Below are 19,492 nucleotides of genomic sequence, written 5' to 3'. Positions count from 1 at the left end.
GACTCTGCTTTAGGATTTGGGATAAGAGTATTTAGATACAGTTTGTAGAACATTTTTTGTACAACAGCACTATTAGGTAGATAGTACAAATATTATTATCCCAATTTTAGAGATGAGAAAACTGAGGTTCTCAGAGAGGTTAGATTATTTGTCCATAATCACCCACCTAATAAGGGCTTGAGTCAGGGTTCAAATCCTGATCTCCTGTTTTCCCAGTCCACTTAATATACTGTCTCCCATTAAATAAGCTTATTCCTTCTTTTGTCAACAGTTGCAGTGTATTGGAGAATGATAACTTCACAGAATAATAAAGCTGGAAGGGACTTAAGAGTTCATCTAAGTACAACACTCATTTTACTGATGAGAAAACTAGTAACTTGTTAATCCAGTTTTCCACTTTCCTTTTTTTTTCAACCAAAGAACACATAGTTAAAACCTTAGTCAAGTGCTCTGTCATACTTGGACATTCATTCAGACTATTATTTTTCCCCTCCTCCCTTTTCTTTTTCTCATTTCCCCTACCCCCTTTTGTTTGATTAGATCTAAAATCTGGTAAGTCAACAGTAGTGAGTACATGGCATCAATAGAAGAGTACAGAAATGTAGAGATAAGGAGAATAGAAAAAGCAAATTTAATGAGAGAGAGAGAAAGAGACAGAGACAGAGAGGAGAGGAGAGGAGAGGAGAGGAGAGGAGGAGTGGAGGGAAGGGGAAGGGAGGAGAGGAGAGGAGAAGAGAGGGGAGGAGAGGAGAGGAGAGGAGAGGAGAGGGGAGGAGAGGAGAGGAGAGGAGAGGGGAGGAGGTGGGGGGGGGAGGGGAGGGGAGGGGAGGAGAGGAGAGGAGAGGAGAGGAGAGGAGAGAAGGGAAGAGAGAACTTTCCTCTCAATTATAAGCATCTAAACAGGAATAGGAGCATAGGAATCTCCTTTTATCCTATTATCCTTTTATTCTATTATCATTTAAATAATAATCTGCAGTTGAAGAATCTGGTATTTCCCATCTCTACAGAAGTATTAATTACACTGAAGTACAACAAAGATTATGTTCTGTTACCTAGAGGTGAAATGATTCTCACTATATCCCTGAAAATAATATTTACAGAAAAGAAGTTACATGTTTAACTAAATATTTCATGTTATACAGCACTTGTAATGTCAAATAATATAAGGTTTTTTGAGTGACCAAATATTTCAAAAGGTCACACATTGCGCCTCAGATTTTTGCAGTCTGAAGGGACTTTAAACATTTTCTGGTTTAATTACTTCATTTTCAGAAGAGGAAACTGAGGCATACAGCAGTTAAATGACTTGACTAAGGCAAGAGGTAGCAAATAACAGAGATAGAATTTGAATAGAGGTCCCCTGCCTCCAAACCCAGCACATTTTACCACTTCACTATACTGCCTCCCCTGGAATACCAGCTGACTTCCATTTTAACCAAAACTCATATATGTCTGCAACTTTATTTTATTCTCAGTAGTCCCACTATATACCTTCTCAAATGTTCCACATCTCATAATTATTTTAAATTTCATAACTTTAAAATGTCAGTTGGTTAAATTCTCACCCATCTAGACTTTGCTAGGCTAGTTGCTAACCTGCAAGTTTTCTTTGTGCTTTTTGAAAGTGGTGACCTCTTTATTCACTCCATTCCCTCTACTTGAAATTCCCTCTTCATCTGCACAAATCCTCATCCTTCCAGACACACATTTCTAACTCTTCCTCCTTCATAGAGCCTTTCTGGACCAGTTCAGCTCACAGTAATATCTCCAGCCTTAGAAGTTACAGTTAACATTATCTAAACTACTCATTTAGCCCTGAATCCCATTCTCAAGTTGGGGAAACCCTTGCCTTGTTACTATTATTTTTTTTCACTTTTTTTGGTTATTAAATTTTAAACATATTCTCTGTCTCTCCTAAGCAGACCATAAGCTCCTTGAATATGAATATTATATCCTTTGGTTTTTATATTTTAATATAGTTAGTAAAAACTAACAATAATAACTTATTTTTACACAATACTTTAAGGTTTGCAAAGCATTTGCTCAGGCAACCATGTGAGAGAATTGTTAATAAACTTTTTCTGATTGACAGTGGATTTCTAAAATAGAGACAAAAATAATTTAAATTTTTATTTAAATAAATAAAATAACATTATTCCAGACAGCATTAGATTTGAAAAATAAATTAAATAAAAAAATACATTTATTAAGTACCTGCCATGCATCAGACACTGTGCAAGTTTCTGTAATATAAAGATACCATAAAAAACCACCTCACTTAGAGAGTTTATATTTTAATGTTGGAGACAACATATATACACAGAGGCAGTTAAGTGGTGCAGTGGAGAGGTCAAATTCTGCCTCAGGCAACTACTTAGCTGTGTGACCATGGAAGTATTTACTTAAACTCTCTATCCTTTAATTTCCTCATCTACAGGGGCAGGTAGGTGGTGCAGTGAATAGAGCACCAGCCCTGGAGTCAGGAGAACCTGAGTTCAAATCCAGCCTCAGACACTTAACAGTTATTAGCCATGTGACCTTGGACAAGTCACTTGACCCCAATTGCCCTCCAAAAAGCAAAAAAAAAATCCAATAAAATTTCCTCAACTATAAATGGGAATAGCATCTACCTCATGGTATTCTTGTGAGGATCAAATGAGATATGTAAAACATGTGGCAAATCTTAAGGTACTATATTAACAACAACAACAACACATATGGAAGTATATACAAAACACAAAAGATATAAAAGCATCTCCCTGAATTGTTCATAGAGATTCGATGTACTGATGCTGTAGTTTTAAACAGATTATGGAGACTTTGCTTACATTTGTCATACCTTTGGGTAACAAATGCCATTAAATGATATTCTGAGAACTGATATTTTACAGGAGACTGTTAATAGACACTAAGAGGGGAGGCCAATTTAGTGAGGGTTCAGTTTTTTAGGGCAGGGGTACCTATACCTTAGGAGTTTTGCCCAAGTTTTGGGATATCATATGAGGAGGACAGAGGTGATCAGAATATATAAGAATGCAAGTGAATAGAGTAAAGACACTTACTTGGTGAGACCAAATCAAACCAGGACTTGGGGACAGTTGTGAGAATAAGTCTCAGTGATAGATCCTTGTTCACTTACTTTCTCAGAGTATAGAGGTAAGTCTGGCTATAAGTCCCATCACAATCCTCTAATATTTCATTTAAATGTTTATCTAAGTTTATTATGTGATAATTCTAATAAATCACATAGCCGTTAACTGTGAATTTATCTAAGAATTAATGTTTTGAAACAGAGTAAAAGAAGAAGCTAATTCATGGGAGAACAGATTTCACCCATGTTATTCTGGATTGGGAGCTGAACCAACTGTAGAGAGTTTCAGCAGTTCTGGTAATTAATAAAAATTATTTCAGAACATACCCACTAGACTGTCTTCTAACATGCTGAAAGAATTAACAAGGAAATGAGCCAGTAGCACACTTAGGGGTGGGGATTTGATGGTTTTGTTGCCAAGAAAACTTGAGAGGTATTACTCAGACTCTGCATTACACACCCCTTCCCCACAGATATCTTAGGAAAGCAAAGACCCAGTATTTGGTAAAGACCAGGAAAGCCCTTCTTCAAAAATTGTTATCTAAGCTGAGTTTCAACAGAAACCAGGGATTCCAAGTGGAAAAGGTAGAGAAGGAGTACATTTCAGACTTGGAAAATGCAAAGGCCCTGGGGGAGAGATGGAGTACCATGTGAATGATAGTTGATAGTTTGACTGAACTATAAAGCATATGAGGAATAAAATGTGGAGTTTGATTATTAAGGTAGGAAGGTGATAGGTTGTGTTAAACTTGGGATGCTAGAGGAGTTTGTGTTTGATCATAGAACAATAGACAACCATTGGACTTTATTTGGTAATGGACTGATAAGGGTAGACCAGGGTTTTAGGAAAATGATTTTGGCAAATGTGGAAGTGATAGATTACAGTAGGGAAAGTCACTGAAATGAATTTAGATGTTGATTTTAACACTCCAGATCAGAGGTGATAAGTTGCTAAACCAGAGTAACGATTTTGTGAGTGGAAAGAAAGGTCTATGTGAAAGATGTGGACTGACAAGATTGGCAATTTATTGGATATGTAGGATGAGTGAGAATGAAGAGTTAGCATTGAGTTTGCAAAGCTAGGTGACTAGGAGAATTGTCACTCACACACCAGTTTGAGATGGAATTAATTTGTAAGGGAATAGAATATATTCTGCTCTAGACATGGAAAATTTAGGACACTTTAAGGATACTGGAAATGTTCATAGGCATTTAGGGATGCAAGGATAGGGTTATTAGGGCTTGAGAGATTATAGAAATGTGGACATAAATCTGAAAATCATAAGCATAGTGATGATAACCCATGAGATGTGATGAGATCATCAACTGAGAAAGTATAAAGTAATTATTAAGCCCAGTTTACATATAAGAACATAAATTCATAGAAGGTCCAATCAATATGGTTATTTGGGTTCCTCCAGCTCCATTTAGTAGCTTATGAACAAGAACAAAGGAGGAAAATTGTGGGAGAAACTCAAGGTTGGGTTTCATAAGGTATACGTAATAATTGAACAATAGAACTAGGAATCTCTGAATAGAGAATGGTATAGAACTGATCCAATTAAACAAAGGGTCAGTACTGGGAAAGGAGGAAAGTATAGCAGGAGTGGGAGTGATAGCCTGGGAAAGTACAGAGATGGAGGAATTGGCATCATGGTGAAGATGAATAGATTCAAATAGAATAAAGCATAAAGGAGAGGCAGAATGATGATGAGATAAAAGGATTTTAGATTTATTGATTACAGAAGTAGAAAATCTATGTGTGATGGTAAGATCAAGAAGATGAACATCCCTGTGTGTATTTAAAGTAGAATCAAATAGGTATGTGGGTATAGTAGATTGAGCAACTGGGAGATAATGGTATTTGAGGGACCACTGACATCACTAAAGCCCTTCCACTACTAGGGACATTGGAATGAAGAAGAATGTGGCCTAGGTACTAAACTCATTGAGAAAAGGGAGAATGACTTGAGAGCCAATAGAAAGTTCCCACCAGATTCTGTATTGGATGGTGTATTAGTGATTCTCAAAGGAGGCCATGTTGCTGAGTGATGGCAGAAGAGGCAGAATCTGGCACTGGTAATGAAGTATTTGTGATTTTGCTTCTGGACAAGTGTGTCATAAGTGGTGCCACCAGAACTGAAAGCTTGGCTAGGAATGCAGTGTCATCTGGTATTAACTCTCTTTTCCTTTGTTTTGTTTTGTTTGTTTTTTGCTTTGTTTTATTTTGCTTTTGTATCCTTAGAGCTTGGCACAATGCCTGGCACATAACAGATGTTTAATAAATATTTCTTGACTGACTGGTGTGAACTATGTCTCTGTATATGGCAGAAAATGGAAGGAACACAAGAAGAAAAGGTTAAATATGAAGGGAAGTATATTTATCATGAATATCTTGGGGACACAGTGAAAGGGATGGTTAGATCTGAGGAGAGAGAGGTTGGTTTGAGGCAGATGGAAATGAGAGAAAAAACAGCAGTATATTTAGTAGCATATGAGGTTGTCTATTCTTAAACAGTCAGGGATTTAGTATTACTAGAACTAGTAAAGGAAGTTTGCCATCATTGGTGATTGAGATTGTGAAGTGTATTTCTCTGTTGATATGTATTTATTTTCTTCTGCTGTCTTTATCACTTCTTCTTCTTCCTTCTTCTTTTCCTCCTTATCCTTTTTTCTTCTCTTTTTTAGAATAAGTCTAGCTCAGTTGTTTCTTCCATTAAGAAAACTCTAGATATAAAGATGTGAATTTACAAAATGTATACCTTAAGTCTAGTGATTATTTTTATTACTAAAAGCTTTATATTAATATTAATAAAAGTATTACTAAAACTGAAATATGACATCAACAAACCCCTTTAATAGTAAACTCACTTCATGAAATTAGGAGTTGGCTTATAGATTAATGGCTAATAAACATACATACACACATATATATTTAAAAGAATGAAAACCATTGCAGAATTTCAAAGGTGTAAGGTACCCGTTAGAATTCATTTTACTCCTAACTCCTCACTCAGTGTCAAATGTCAATGCTAAAGGACGATCAGAAACGAAGCTCAAATGTCTCTGAAATAATTTAAATCAATAAAGAAATAAGACTGGTCTTATGAAGAATCAATCTACACACAAAATTTTTAGGAGCAGATTTATTACAAGTTTCTCTCATACTACTTGCTGCATACTTTCTTAACAGAAGTCAGCCAGATTTTGGTAAAGAGCTAAGAAACATTATGCCAGACTCCTGAGAAGTTTTTGACAACTTGATCCTAGAATTTGAGAATGGCTGTTCAGCGACCAGAATCTAGAACTGGGAGTTTGTCATATTGAGTTTTATTCCTGATTTGGAAGCCAATGTATGGTGACCCATGCAATTTGCTTACTCACTCAGTGCCTCCTGTTGTAGACAGACCCAAATGCCATCTATCTTCTAAGGCATTGGGCAAGCAGGTTATGTTGGCCTTCATGTAATCTATCCCTATGGGGCATGAAGGGGTGTACTCAGAGCACAGAAAGCCGCAGCTAAAGCCTTAGGCAAAACCATCTTTGCCTTTAAATCCCAGGTTACTTCTGCCAATGCTAGAGTTGGTGCCAATCAGAGAAACAAACAAACCCAGGATGGTGGCAGCAGTGATGGCAGCCACGCCAGGAGTGTTCCCTGTAAGCACCACCATGGAGTTCCTGGATGCCAAGGCTAAATGTAGTTCTTCTCTTGCTACCGCACAATTTATCACAGAGCTAATCAGGAAGAGATTTTATGGCCTGCTATCTGAAGCCCATTTTCAGGAGTGAAAGCTGCTGGTTTGGAGGGAACTGGGCAGTTTATACATTCCCTTCTCCTGAGAGGTATTCTTCCTATTACTGCACTACTTGGTCCCAAAGAACTCCAAAACTTCTCAAGGGGGTTGGGTGAGGGCTGTTAAGGTATTTAAACCTGCATGAACTCCATTTTTGTTCACCTGCTGACTCTGCTGATGCTGCTCATTGTGCCAACACATATGTTGCCCACCCCCACTGAGGGTGCCCCACTGCTAGTTCTCCATCCACTGCCACCTTCAAGAGGACTCATGCATCCATCGCACCTGCTTGATTTGACTTTTCTCAACCAAGTCCACCTGTCTATAAACAACAATGGAGAACCTGTGGGATACCTTGTTATGTCACTACTGGAGAGAGACATTTTACTTATGGGTCCAAAGGCCCTAATTTGACAGATGAAGGGCATTAGAGCACCCTTGCCTAGCCTGCCAATCTCTCAGCCAGCAAAAGTGAGGACAGGCTCAGTGCCTTCTTGATGAAAGATGTGGTCTCAACTCCTGATAGTGAAGGCTAAAGTTATCTTAGCATTAAAAAAAACTCAGTTGAAGGGGAGCTTAGAATCCTCCCTCATTTTACAGATAAGAAAACTGGGACCAAGAAAGAGGAAATAATTTGTACAAGTTCATACTCAGAGTACAGAAGCTTTTAATAAAAAAACTTGATGGTTAAGTGTTTGAACCCAGGTATCCTGATCTATAATCTCATTCTGGGGCTGTTCTCAGAGCAGCAATTTGCAAAATTTCTTAAGGTAGTCAGAACAAAGAGAATGAATGGATTAATTTGATAAACACTTACTAAATTCTTATTATGTGCAAAGCAGTGAACTAGGTTATGGGGATACAAAACCATTACCTGTTCCCAACGCATCCTACAGTGGGCACAGAACATAGACACCAATAAATTAGTAGAAAGAAACTTGAGAGATAAGAGCATACTTGGAATAGGCAAGACTTTTTCATTGAATATGTATCTGTACCTGAATTGAGGCTTGAAAGAAGAGAAAGATTCTTTAAGGTATAAATTGAGAAGGGCATATATTCCAGGAACAGGGACAGGAATGTGCCTCCTACAGAAGACCAGAGATGGAATGTGAAATGCAGTGAGCAGTTTACAATTACAGCTAGGACTGTGGACTATTACACTATGTGACAAATTATTCTTCTCTGGGGCACTTAAAAAAATAGGACTGAATTTTCTTCTCCCGGAATGGAGCTTGGTCCAACATGGAAAGGATCATGGTAGAAGTCAGAGAGGCATAGGTAAAGAGTAGAGGATTATGAATCCTGAATACTAGGGTCTAGTCCTTTCTCTGATATCAGGCACCTGTGAGAAGGTGACTGGGAAAGTCACGTCACAATTCTGCGAATCAATCTGTTCAACTCTAAGATGAAGGGTTTGAACTAAAGAGTCTCTAAGATTCTATGAGCCTATGATTTTTTGAGCCATGTCTCACCTCATTGACTCTGGATTAACCTGCACTTTTATAAAGGTTAGTAGAGAATAGCAGTGACCTGCTAGCTCTGAAAATCCTTGCTTAGTGGAACATGAATTCGATGGAGTACTATTGTACAGTAAAAAATGAGGAAATAGATGATTTCAAAAAGATATGGAAAGACTTGTATGAACTGATTCAGAGTCAAGTGAGCAGAAACAAAAGAATAATTTATAGCACCAACATTACAAAAATGAACAGTTTTGAAGACTTTATGAACTGATGAAGAATGAAATGAACAGAACTAAGAGAATTTATACTAGAACAACACTGTAAAAACAAACAAATTTGAAAGCTGTAAGAACTATGATCAATATAATGGCCATTCATGATCCCAGAAGACTGATGATGAAACATGCTATCCATTACAGAGAAATGATGGATTTAGGGTAAAGAATAAGGGAATGTCTTTTGCATATTTGTTACATTTATGCATGTTTGTTATAAAGAAGAAAAAAAATCCTCTGACTAGTGAGTAAGGATTATGGAAAGCTGTTCAACTTTTTCTATGGAGGCTAACTCAGGTTTCATTTTTTTAACTTAAAAATTATTTTTATTGTGAACTTAAAAACCATCTATAAAAACAAACATTCCACTGTACAAAGAAGAACAAGAAAGAATATCACTTAATTGTTAACTTCCTAATATTTTAATCTCATAGACTAGATGATCTGTCAACACTGTCGAGAATTTAAGTTATAATGGTTTGCAGGAGAAAAATTTTAAAAACCATAGGGGAAAATCTGGATCCTGACCTGACCAGTTACCCTGCTTCCCTATACCAAAAGAAGACAAACAAGCCCAAAACACTCAAGATGAGAGTGCTGCAATCCTGTCAATATTTTGTTTTTCATTTTCACATTCTACAGTTTATTATCATTTTGCATTGCTAACCTTCAGAAAGAGGGAAGAAGTCAGGAATTCTAGAATAACAATAAAATGAAGGATGGGATCATCACACCAGAAGTACTTGGTTATTTGGAACCTGCTGTTATTGTTCCTTTCCTATTTTAGGAACTTTCTAATGTGATAAAAATAGAGTCTAACTGATTAAATAAAGGACAGAGCTCACTGTTCAGTTCAATACTTGATCTTGTGCTTTAAAATGGAACCTTGTGTGAGAGAATGACTAATAGAGTATCCCACATGGGAACACCAATAGACCTGCTTTAGGAGATTAAATGATTTAGCTCCCTACTCCTGAAAGCCATATTTTAAAGGGCCAGAAGTTTAATCACTGGAATCCCAGTTCTTTCAATAAAATCACAGTTTAATTAAAGTGTCTCATTCACAAAGCTATTGTCAAGGGTGTGTCAGCATTTTCACAATGAAATTTTACTTTCAGGAGGTTATAACTTTGAAGCTTAATATGTAGGTTTCCAGGCTTTGGTGATAATGGACATATTTTCCCCTGGATAACATCCTTAAGAGGATTTCTACCTTTTGGAACACTGCCTTGTAATGCAAGTCCTACAGGATGTGAGAGGCAGAGCCATGAGAATTGTCTCCAATGTCCAGATGATGAAAACTTGAACTGAAGGAAATAAAGTAAAAATTCAAAAAAGGAGAAAAATGACTTTTAACATTATTTAACCCTTCATTCACATGTTGCTTGTATTTTACCAGTCTGGTCAGTTGTCTATGATAAGATTCAGTAACAAGCAAGAAAATAATCTCTCTCTCTTTTTTCTTTTTGGAGGGCAATTGGGGTTAAGTGACTTGCCCAAAGTCACACAGCTAAGTAAGTGTGTCAAGTGTCTGAGGCCAGATTTGAACTCAGGTCCTCCTGGCTCCAGGGCTGGTTCTCTATTCACTGCACCACCTAGCTGCCACAAATTAAATGCCCAGCTTTTTTGTTAGAGCCATTTGTTTTTTTGTTTTGTTTTGTTTTTTGCTTTTTGGCAGTTGGGGTTAAGAGACTTGCCCACGGTCACAGGGCTAGTAAGTGTGTCAAGTGTCTGAGGCCAGATTGAAAATAATATCTCTTTATAGGCTAATTGGAGTTAGACTTAGAAGAGATCCTCCAAACCTCTCATTTTTCAGAAAAGAAAACTCAAGCCTAGAGAGGTCAAATGGCTAATTAGGAAGTAAGGAAGAAAACAAACATGCATTAAGTACTTACTATATGCCAGGAATTGTATGAAGAGCTTTATAAATATGATCTCATTTAATTGTCACAACAACCTTGAGAAGTAGACTCTAACTATCCCTACATTGAAGTTGAGGAAACTAAGGTAAACAGTAACTTGCTCAGGGTAACACAGCTAGTAAGTATTTGAGGCTAGATTTGAACTCAGATCTTACTGATTCTAGATTTAGCATGCTATACATTGCACCACTTATCTGTCTCCAGTAAGGGAAATATATAGAAGATGCAGAATAAGAATTCAGATTATCTGATTCCAAACCAGTGCTTTTTTTCATTATACTCTGCTATCTCATTCATTCATTCAACAAACATTTATTAAGTGATTGTTGTGTTAGGCACTGAGGAAGATACTAAGTAAGATAAATCAAATATTTGCTCTGTACTCAAGAATTTTACTTTTTATTAGTGGATGCATAATGCATACAAAAATACAAAACTGAATACTTGTTACAAAATAAGTACAAAATGTTTGAGCTCAAAGTATAAGGATCACTTATAGCTGGGGTGAGATATTCTCTTCTCCAGTCTAGAAGGTGGGTAGGATTTAGGCAGAAATCATGGGAATCCCAAAAGTAGAGAAGGATATAGGTAAATGAATGGAGGAAAGAAAGTCTGGAAAGTGTTGAGTTGGGGAATAGTCAATTTGTTTGGATCAAAATTATGGGTAGAAGTGTGAAATAATGTAGAAAACTGGTGTGGCATGAATGGACAAAAGAAGTCAGAAGGAAGAGTAGGTGTTAAAAGGGAAAAAAAGTTTCATGGTGAGTTTGAAGTGCTGGTGGGATGGGAAGTTTGGTAACAGGCAGGTGGTTGGAAATTCAGGTCTGGAATTTGAAGTTTTACCAATAACTGAGATGATTAGGATATGTTAATGAACTAGCCTTAAAGTGTCACAAAGTGAAATTGGTGTTATTATGACAGATATGAATTCATTGGCATAGAACTGATAGTGGAAATCATGGGCATAGCTTAGATTACCAAATGTAATGGGAATGTAAATTTTTAAGATCTTCCCTGCCCCTAGGTTAAGTGCACCTGGAACCTGTGGTGGGAGGCTTGTTTCTCAGGAGATATTTTGTCATTGGGCAGTGGGTCAAGAAGGTTGTTACATTCTCTGAGCCAGGAGAAGGCTATATAAGCCCTGATGTGAGGCTTTGCTTTGGGGATCACTTTGAGAAGTGTTGTGTGATTTGACCAGATGAGACTCTGGGCAGCCGTTGTTGAGGGCCCCCTGACTTTGAAAACCCTGATGCTGATGCTTCCTTCTCTGGTAACTGTGATTTGGTATGGACATATGTAATAGTTGGACAGTTTGGAAGCCTGTCTGCTGAAATGTTCTTGTAACTTATGCTTGTAACCTCTGTATATTCTGAAGTTCGGGGTGCTGACCTTTTCCCCCTGAACTAGATAAACGATATATGTTTGATTGATTAAAGTAAGCTTGTTAACCCATTTTGAGTTCCTTTCCTTTAGCAAAGCAGATCTAAGAACCTGTTTTGGAAGCCACCCTGGGGATGCTGGGGTGCTTGCTGCTACACCAAAGGAGAGGACAGAGATTTCTGGAATACAGGATTCAGAAAGGAAAGGAGGAGCCAGAAAAAAAGAGTAGGAAGAATCAGAGAAATTAGAAAAGAACCAAGGAAGAGTGATGTCTCTGAGCTCAAAAGATAACACATAAGGAAGAAAGTGCTCTATAGCATCAAATGCTTTAGAAAAGTTAATGAATGTGAGGACTGAAACTGAAATAAAGTGAATATAATATAACACTGAAATAAATTCAATGTACTCACTGAAAAGTCATAGGCGACCTCTGAGGGTTCAGTTTCAATCAAGTGGTAGGTTGTGTTAAAATTTTATCTTGTTCAGGTCCCATTGACCACTACCCCCTTCTGGTCAATACAGGAAGTTTTATGGGTAGCCAGTGTAAAAGGGTAATAACAGAAAATAAGATTGCAAAGGAAAACCTGTAAGTCACATACAAACCATCCCAAAGATCAAAGGAACATAATTTACAAATTTATACATTATCATATGTTGACCCAAATTTGCATCCCAGTAACATGCTAAATCAGGAGAAACTATCTAGACACTGCTTGTCAAAGCTCTGGTGCTATGATATGTGAATTCCAGACAAAATCTAGAGCTACACAGTTCTAGACCAACACAACATTAAAAAGATGTTGATGACTTTGAGAGGGCAGATTTGAAGTTTTACTAATAACTTTGAGATAATTTGGATATGTTAATAAGCTAGCCATAAGGTGGCACAGAGTGGAGTTGGAGTGTTTTGAAAAAACAAAACAAAACAAAAAACTCTACAAAAATGAGACCTCAAACCCATGCCCTCCCCAACTCTCTTACATCTCCATCAGGTTTATACTGCTGAATGCTCCCAACTCTAATCCATGGTTACATGAGTGATTTTCTCTGCCTCTGCCCCTCCCCATTCTCTTACTCACACTGCTTCCCTTACTTTACCATCCCATCCTGTTCCACCATCTGCCTCTATACCACTTTTCACCATTTGTTTCTGCCTTTATGTGCTTTTTGTCCCCATATGCTCATTCAAAGTATAATTGTCCCCTATTTCCTGCTGGCAATTGTGGCCTTTTTGGGTGAGTACACAGAAAACATCCCCAATTTCAAAATTTCCTAATTTACAAATTATCAACTCATAGGAATGGAAGCTAGATTTAAATGGGTGAGGACTGAATGAATGGCAAGAAAGAAGAGAGAAATTGTAACTCACATGCTCAGAGTTTGGCAGTAGAAGAAAAGAGAAAGGAGATTTTAAGTTTGGGGAGCCCATGTTATATTTGTGAGTGAAAGGGAAGGAATCATTGGGAGAGGAGACACTGGAGATACAAGAGAGTTTGGGGGTCATCTTTATGTCTTTTTTAAATTAAATTTTGTGTTTATTTTTAGTTTACATCATTCATTTCTACAAGATTTTGAGTTACAAATTTTCTCCCCATCTTTCCCCTACCCATACCCAAAACAGTGATCCCACTGTATACCCCATCCCCCAATCTGCTCTGCCCTCTATCATCCCCCATAACTCCTCCAACTTTCCAATAAGGCAAGATGGATCTCTATGCCCCAGTGTGCTTGTATATCTTATTTCCCAGTTATGTATAATACACACACACACACACACACACACACACATATATATATATATTAAACATTTGATTTTAAAACTTTGAATTCCAGATCCTTTCCCTTCCTCCATCATCACCCCATCCTTACTGGGAAGATAAGCAATTCAATATAGGTTGTAATGTGTAGCTATGCAAAACTTTCCATAGTGGACATATTGTGAAAGACTGACTATATTTCCCTCCATTCTATCCTGCCCCCCAAATTGTTCTAGTCTCTACTTTGACCCTGTCCCTTTTCAAAAGTATGGGCTTCCAACTTCCCTCCACCCCAACCTGCCCTCCCCTCCATCATTCCCCCTATCATCCACTTCACCCCTACTCTCCTCTAGGGTGAATACACTATTTAGTGTGTATGTCATTCCCTCCCTAAGCCAAATTCAATGAGAGTAAGATTGATTCATTCCCTTTTGCCTTCCTGTTCTTCCCCTCCATTGTAACCGTTTTCCCTTGCCTCTTCTATATGAGATAATTTACCCCATTCTGTCTTTCCCCATCTCCTCTCATTATATTCCTCTCTTACCTCTCAATTTCACCTTTTAAGTATCATCCCTTCCCATTCAATTGGTCCTGTGCCCTCTATGTACACATATATACACACACTCACATATGTATTCATGTGCTCAGATACCCTCCTATATAGACATATATATGCATACACACACAATATATATATATATATACATTTATATTCTCAACTATTATCATACTGAGAAAATTTTCATAAGTTACAATTATCGTTTTTTCATGTAGGAATATAAATAGCTCAGTCTTGATTAAGTTCCTTATGATTTCTTTTCCCTGTTAACCTTCTCATGCTTCTCTTGCTTCTTGTATCTGAATGTCAAAATTTCTATTCAACCCTTGTTTTTTAATCATGAATGCTTGAAAGTCCTCTATTCCATTGAATTACCATATTTTCCTCTGAAACATGATACTCAGTTTTGCTGTGTAGTTGATTCTTGGTTTTAATTCCAGCTCCTTTGACCTCTGTAACATAATATTCCAAGCCCTTCGATCCCTCAGTGTAGAAACTGCCAGATCCTGTGTTCTCCTGATTGTGTTTTCACAATATTCAAATTTTTTCTTCCTGGCTGCTTGTAATATTTTCTCCTTGATCTGGGAATTCTGAACCTGGCTATAATAATCTTTTTGGGATCTTTTTCAGAAGGTGTTGGGTGGATTCTTTCAACCTCTATTTTGCCCTCTTGTTCTAAAACATCAGGCTAATTTTCCTTGAGAATTTCTTCAGGGATGATTTCTAGGTTCTTTTTTTCATCATGGATTTCAGGTAGTCCAACAATTTTTAAATTATCTTTCTTAGATCTATCTTCCAGGTCAGTGGTTTTTCCAATGAGATATTTTTCACATAGCCTTCTATTTTTTCATTTGTTTGGATATGTTTAATAGTATCTTAATTTCTCACAAAGTCACTAGCTTCCATTTGCTCCAATCTAATTCTGAAGAAATTATTCTCTTCCGTGAGCTTTTGAGATTCTTTTTTCCATCTGGCAAATTTGTTATTTTAAGTCACTCTTCTCCTCATTAGCTTTTTGAGCCTCTTTTGCCATTTGAGTTAGTCTATTTTTTAATGTGTTATTTTCTTCAGTCAGGTTGTTGACTCTCTTTTCATGATTTTCTTGCATCATTCTCATTACTCTTCCCAATTTTTCCTCCACTTCTGTCATTTGGTTTTAAAAATCCTTCTTAAGCTCCTCTATGGCCTGTAACCAATTCATATTTTTCTTGGAAGCTTTTGTTGCAGAAGTTCTGACTTCATTGCCTTCTTCCTGCTCTGTGCCTCGATCCCTTTTGTCCTCCAAAAAGGAATCCAAAATCAGACCACGGTTCTTGCTTTGCTTCCTTTGCTTGCTTATGTTGCCACTCAAGCACTTGATTCTTGAGGTTTTTGCCACAGTAGAACTCTGCTTTCAGAGAGGAGAGCTTTGTCCCAAATGGCTGAGGTTTTCTCAGCTGCCCGAGTTATTAGTTGGGTGCCCTCTCAGAAGCCTCCACTGGCTCTGGCACACTGGTCATGCACCCCAGGATCTCCACCCAGGACAGGGATCCAGATCCAAGCAGGTTAAAGAATGAGTGATAACCCCTCAGACTAGTCACTTGGTCCCTCTACACTCTGCAGACCAGTAACTCTGAAGCAGTCAACCAGTAGCAGCCACCACGTCTCAGCCACTTCTCACCCCAGGGGCAGAGGCCAGACCGCACTCCTGGACTCCCTCTTTCCAAAGTCCAGTGACTTCTCACTTTGTCTTTGGCATTTATGGGTTCATAATTCTGGAAACAACCACAGTTGCTGGTGGTCCACTCTCCTGACATCCCTCTAGTCATGGCTGGCTGGGCCACTCTGGGGCTAAAACGTCAGACTCAAATGGGGCTGGACTGTGCTCCCAGTGTGCTGCACTGGCCCCTTCCTGCTGTCCTGCTGGGCTGTCTTCAGCAGGAGGTTAGTTTCTCTCTGTCACTTTGTGGGTTCTGTAGTTCTAAAGTTTGTTTAGAGTCATTTTATACATGTATTGGAGGAGGTGGAAGCTGGAGCTGTGCAGACGTCCTGTTTCTACTCCACCATCTTGGCTATGCTCCTTGGGGTCAAGTCTTTAATGAAATGGGAGAACAGGAATCAAGGACACAGGTGAAGATGTAAGACTTGACTAGGAGGGCCATCTCTCCTTCTAAGACCAGAGGGAAGGAGAAGAGAATACTTGAACAAAAAGAAGTTCTTACATTAGGGAGGACAGGAGGCAGTCTTAAGAGACGACTATGGAGAAACAGCATGGTACAGTGGGAAAAGCAAGGATTTGGCACCAGATTGGAACCAGAAGACCCTAATCTGGTTATACTAGCTCCATAGACAGCTCTCTATCAACTATACCTAAATGTCTTGGTAACTATTATGATAATTATTTTAATCTTGGTTATAAAATAATGCTTTGTACTATCAATCCATATTGTTTCAACTTTAAAAAGACTTAAAAAATTTAGTGAGCTCATTCATATTTTGAAAATTATGCAAATTATTACATCAACTTATTCATCTTTCTAACCTGAGTTTGTCCCACCCATTTCATGTAACCTCACCAGCAATGCCAGTAACTTTGATATCCTCTCTGGCTTCCCATACATAGCATTTATTGTCTGGTGCACAAGACTTAGCACTTGATTATATTCTGTCCTGAATTATTCAGCAATTATTTTTTGTGTGTGACACATCTCTCCAACAACAGTGTAAGCTTCTTTAGGGTGGAGATTATATCATGCACTCTATTTACTATTTTGGACACACAGTAGCATTCATTAAAGACTTGTTGCAGTAAATAGAATTACATGGACCAATGGGGTTTGTAATACACACAAAATATCACAGTTTTGTCTCATGCAATTTTGACTATATAATCTCACAGATCTCTTTAATAATGAAAGAATTAGACTCATCTTCCAATTTGATGTTGACATCACCCCTGGGACACAGAGAAGTCAGGTATAATTATTTCTAGATTCACAGAAGTGAGGGTTTCCTTTAACAATGGATAATTCAAGTCAGTAGTAGAGTCAACAACAGACCTTGCTTCGTCATTCCCAGACCAGTACTCTGCCCATTAACTATGTTGTTTTGTTTCTTTTTATGAAACTTCAACAGCTTCAGTCCTTCTTAAGGACAACTACAACTGAGTCATGAAAATTAATTAAGCTATAACAATAAAATCATTAAAAAGATAACAGGAATACCACTTGTTATAGCTGATTAGTTATGGAACCCACATTCTTACCATCACTGTGAATGCAGTCACGGTTGGAACATCAAATGTTGGATCCTTTTGTCTCTCTTGATAGATAATACGATAGTGGGAGATAATACCATTGGGAGACTCTGGCTTGGTCCAATTCAGCAGTACGGAATAAGCACTGGTAGCTTGAGCCTGGGGAGCTTGCATGCCCCTAGGAGGGGCTTCCATTGTCTGTGCCAATGACCATGGACTCTCCACAGAGCCCTTGGAGTTATGGGCTCTGACACGATATTCATAAAGTGTGAAAGGCTTCAAAGTATCTGAAGCATCAGTAAATTCAAGAGCTGCTTCAGACCAGATGAACACAAGTGACTCCCCTTCAATGCCAACAGTACGTCTGAAAGACATCAAAGAAAACAAAATGGTCATGGCATTACTCAGTATATCTGGCTATATAAGCAGGTTAAGGGAACTGTCAGTCTGAAAATTTTTTGACCATTCTTGCAACTCACAAATTGTCCTCTTCCCAGGGATATGACAGATGGTAGGATTTACAGATGACCTAAGAAATAATCTTATCCAATGCCCTTATTTTATAGATAAGGAAATACAGGCAAAAAAGTGAAAGGGGATGGGCTGCAGTCACTTGTCTAGGGCTATCTCAGAAATGAGTAGCTGAGCTGGGCTTTTAACCCTGGTCCCCTCACTCTGTGTCAGTGAAACCTCTATTGGTAAGGAGCAATAGAAACTTGAACCAATCTAATCTGTGTGTGAATACATATATCATGCAGTAAGAATTAGGTTCTGGGATTCTATAGAGTGTAAGAGTCTCTTGATATAAGTAGGGAGACAATACAAGGTAGGGTATGTGCTGGTGGATGCCTAAAATACCTTTCTACTTTCAGATTCTATTCTAGGAATCAGATAAATCCACCCTTTGTTCACTTTGGTCTCCTAATCATCTAAGGCTTAAGCACATGGAGTTCCCACACTCATGAAAGTAACTGAGCCTAAAAGTTTAACTTAGTGGGAAATAGCTTTGGTTATTTCATATGAAAAAGTCTATGCCAAAAAAAAATAAGAGAGAGTGATAGGCTTAAAGCAGCAATGGCTCAAGAGGTCCTTCAGACCAGATGAGCCAAAGGGCCTCCCCTTCAATGCCCTGAGAAACTTTGGTTTTGTCATTTAAGAAATCCAAATCATGATCTATGTAATTTCTGCATCAATGCATCTTTATTACCAACTAAAGTGGTGGTGTAGTAGATAGAATTCCCAGGCCTGTAGTCAGGAAGACTCATCCTCCTAAGTTCAAATCTGGACTCAGATACTTACTCAGCTGTGTGACCCTGGGTAAGTCACTTAACCCTGTTTGCCTCAGTTTCCTCATCTGTAAAATTAGAACCAATTCCACTAAAGCTCTCCACTGGAGGTATCTTATAATGAGGATTATGAAAATTAAAATTAAAACAACAGATAGCCATAACAGGATACATGATAGGATGATAAGATCATACAAAGGATTTAATACTAGCCTTTATTCAGTATTTTCACATTTACAAATTACAAATAGTAGTTTATTTTATAATTTTGGGAGGCAGGTGCTATTGTTAATCCATGTTTTATAGAAGAGGAAACTGAAGATGAAAGAAATTAAGTGATTTGCCCAGAGTCACATAGTATCTGAGGTAGGATTAGAACTCGGGTCTTTCTGACTCTAAGTTCAGTCTCTTTCTACTGTGCCACCCATTTGATGATTTAGAGTTGGCAAGGTGCTTTGAGATAATCTTATTCTCTCACCCTCACTTTATAGATAAGGAAAGCGAGGAATAAAGATTAAGTGATTTGATCAAGTTCTCACAGTCAACAAATAACAGAACTAGGATTTGAACCTACATCTTCAGGTTCTAAAATTAGTGTTTTTTACTCTATACTATGATCAATAAGAAGCAATTGGCTTCTTTGATAAATTACTAGTCAATCTGGTCAATTATCAGCTGGTTGATAATCCTGCTTGTAACCTACCGGTCAATTAAGAAACAGGTCCAA

At 37.9% G+C, this 19,492-nt stretch overlaps 1 protein-coding gene across 1 annotated transcript in view; it reads right to left on the bottom strand.

Moving 5' to 3' along the window:
- Positions 1 to 19,492, bottom strand: part of USH2A (usherin) — a 1,033,591-nt gene that overhangs the window by 135,181 nt on the left and 878,918 nt on the right. The window contains exon 61 of the mRNA XM_069066041.1: positions 17,489 to 17,843. Within this exon, the coding sequence (XP_068922142.1) occupies positions 17,489 to 17,843 (355 nt within the window). The remainder of the gene's footprint in view (positions 1 to 17,488; positions 17,844 to 19,492) is intronic.

The sequence above is a fragment of the Petaurus breviceps genome, unplaced genomic scaffold (genome assembly GCF_028583685.1).
Source record: "Petaurus breviceps papuanus isolate PSGF00001 unplaced genomic scaffold, PetGlider_PUasm1.0 90702, whole genome shotgun sequence".
Classification (NCBI taxonomy): domain Eukaryota; kingdom Metazoa; phylum Chordata; class Mammalia; order Diprotodontia; family Petauridae; genus Petaurus; species Petaurus breviceps.
This window is presented reverse-complemented; position numbering and strand designations above follow the sequence as displayed.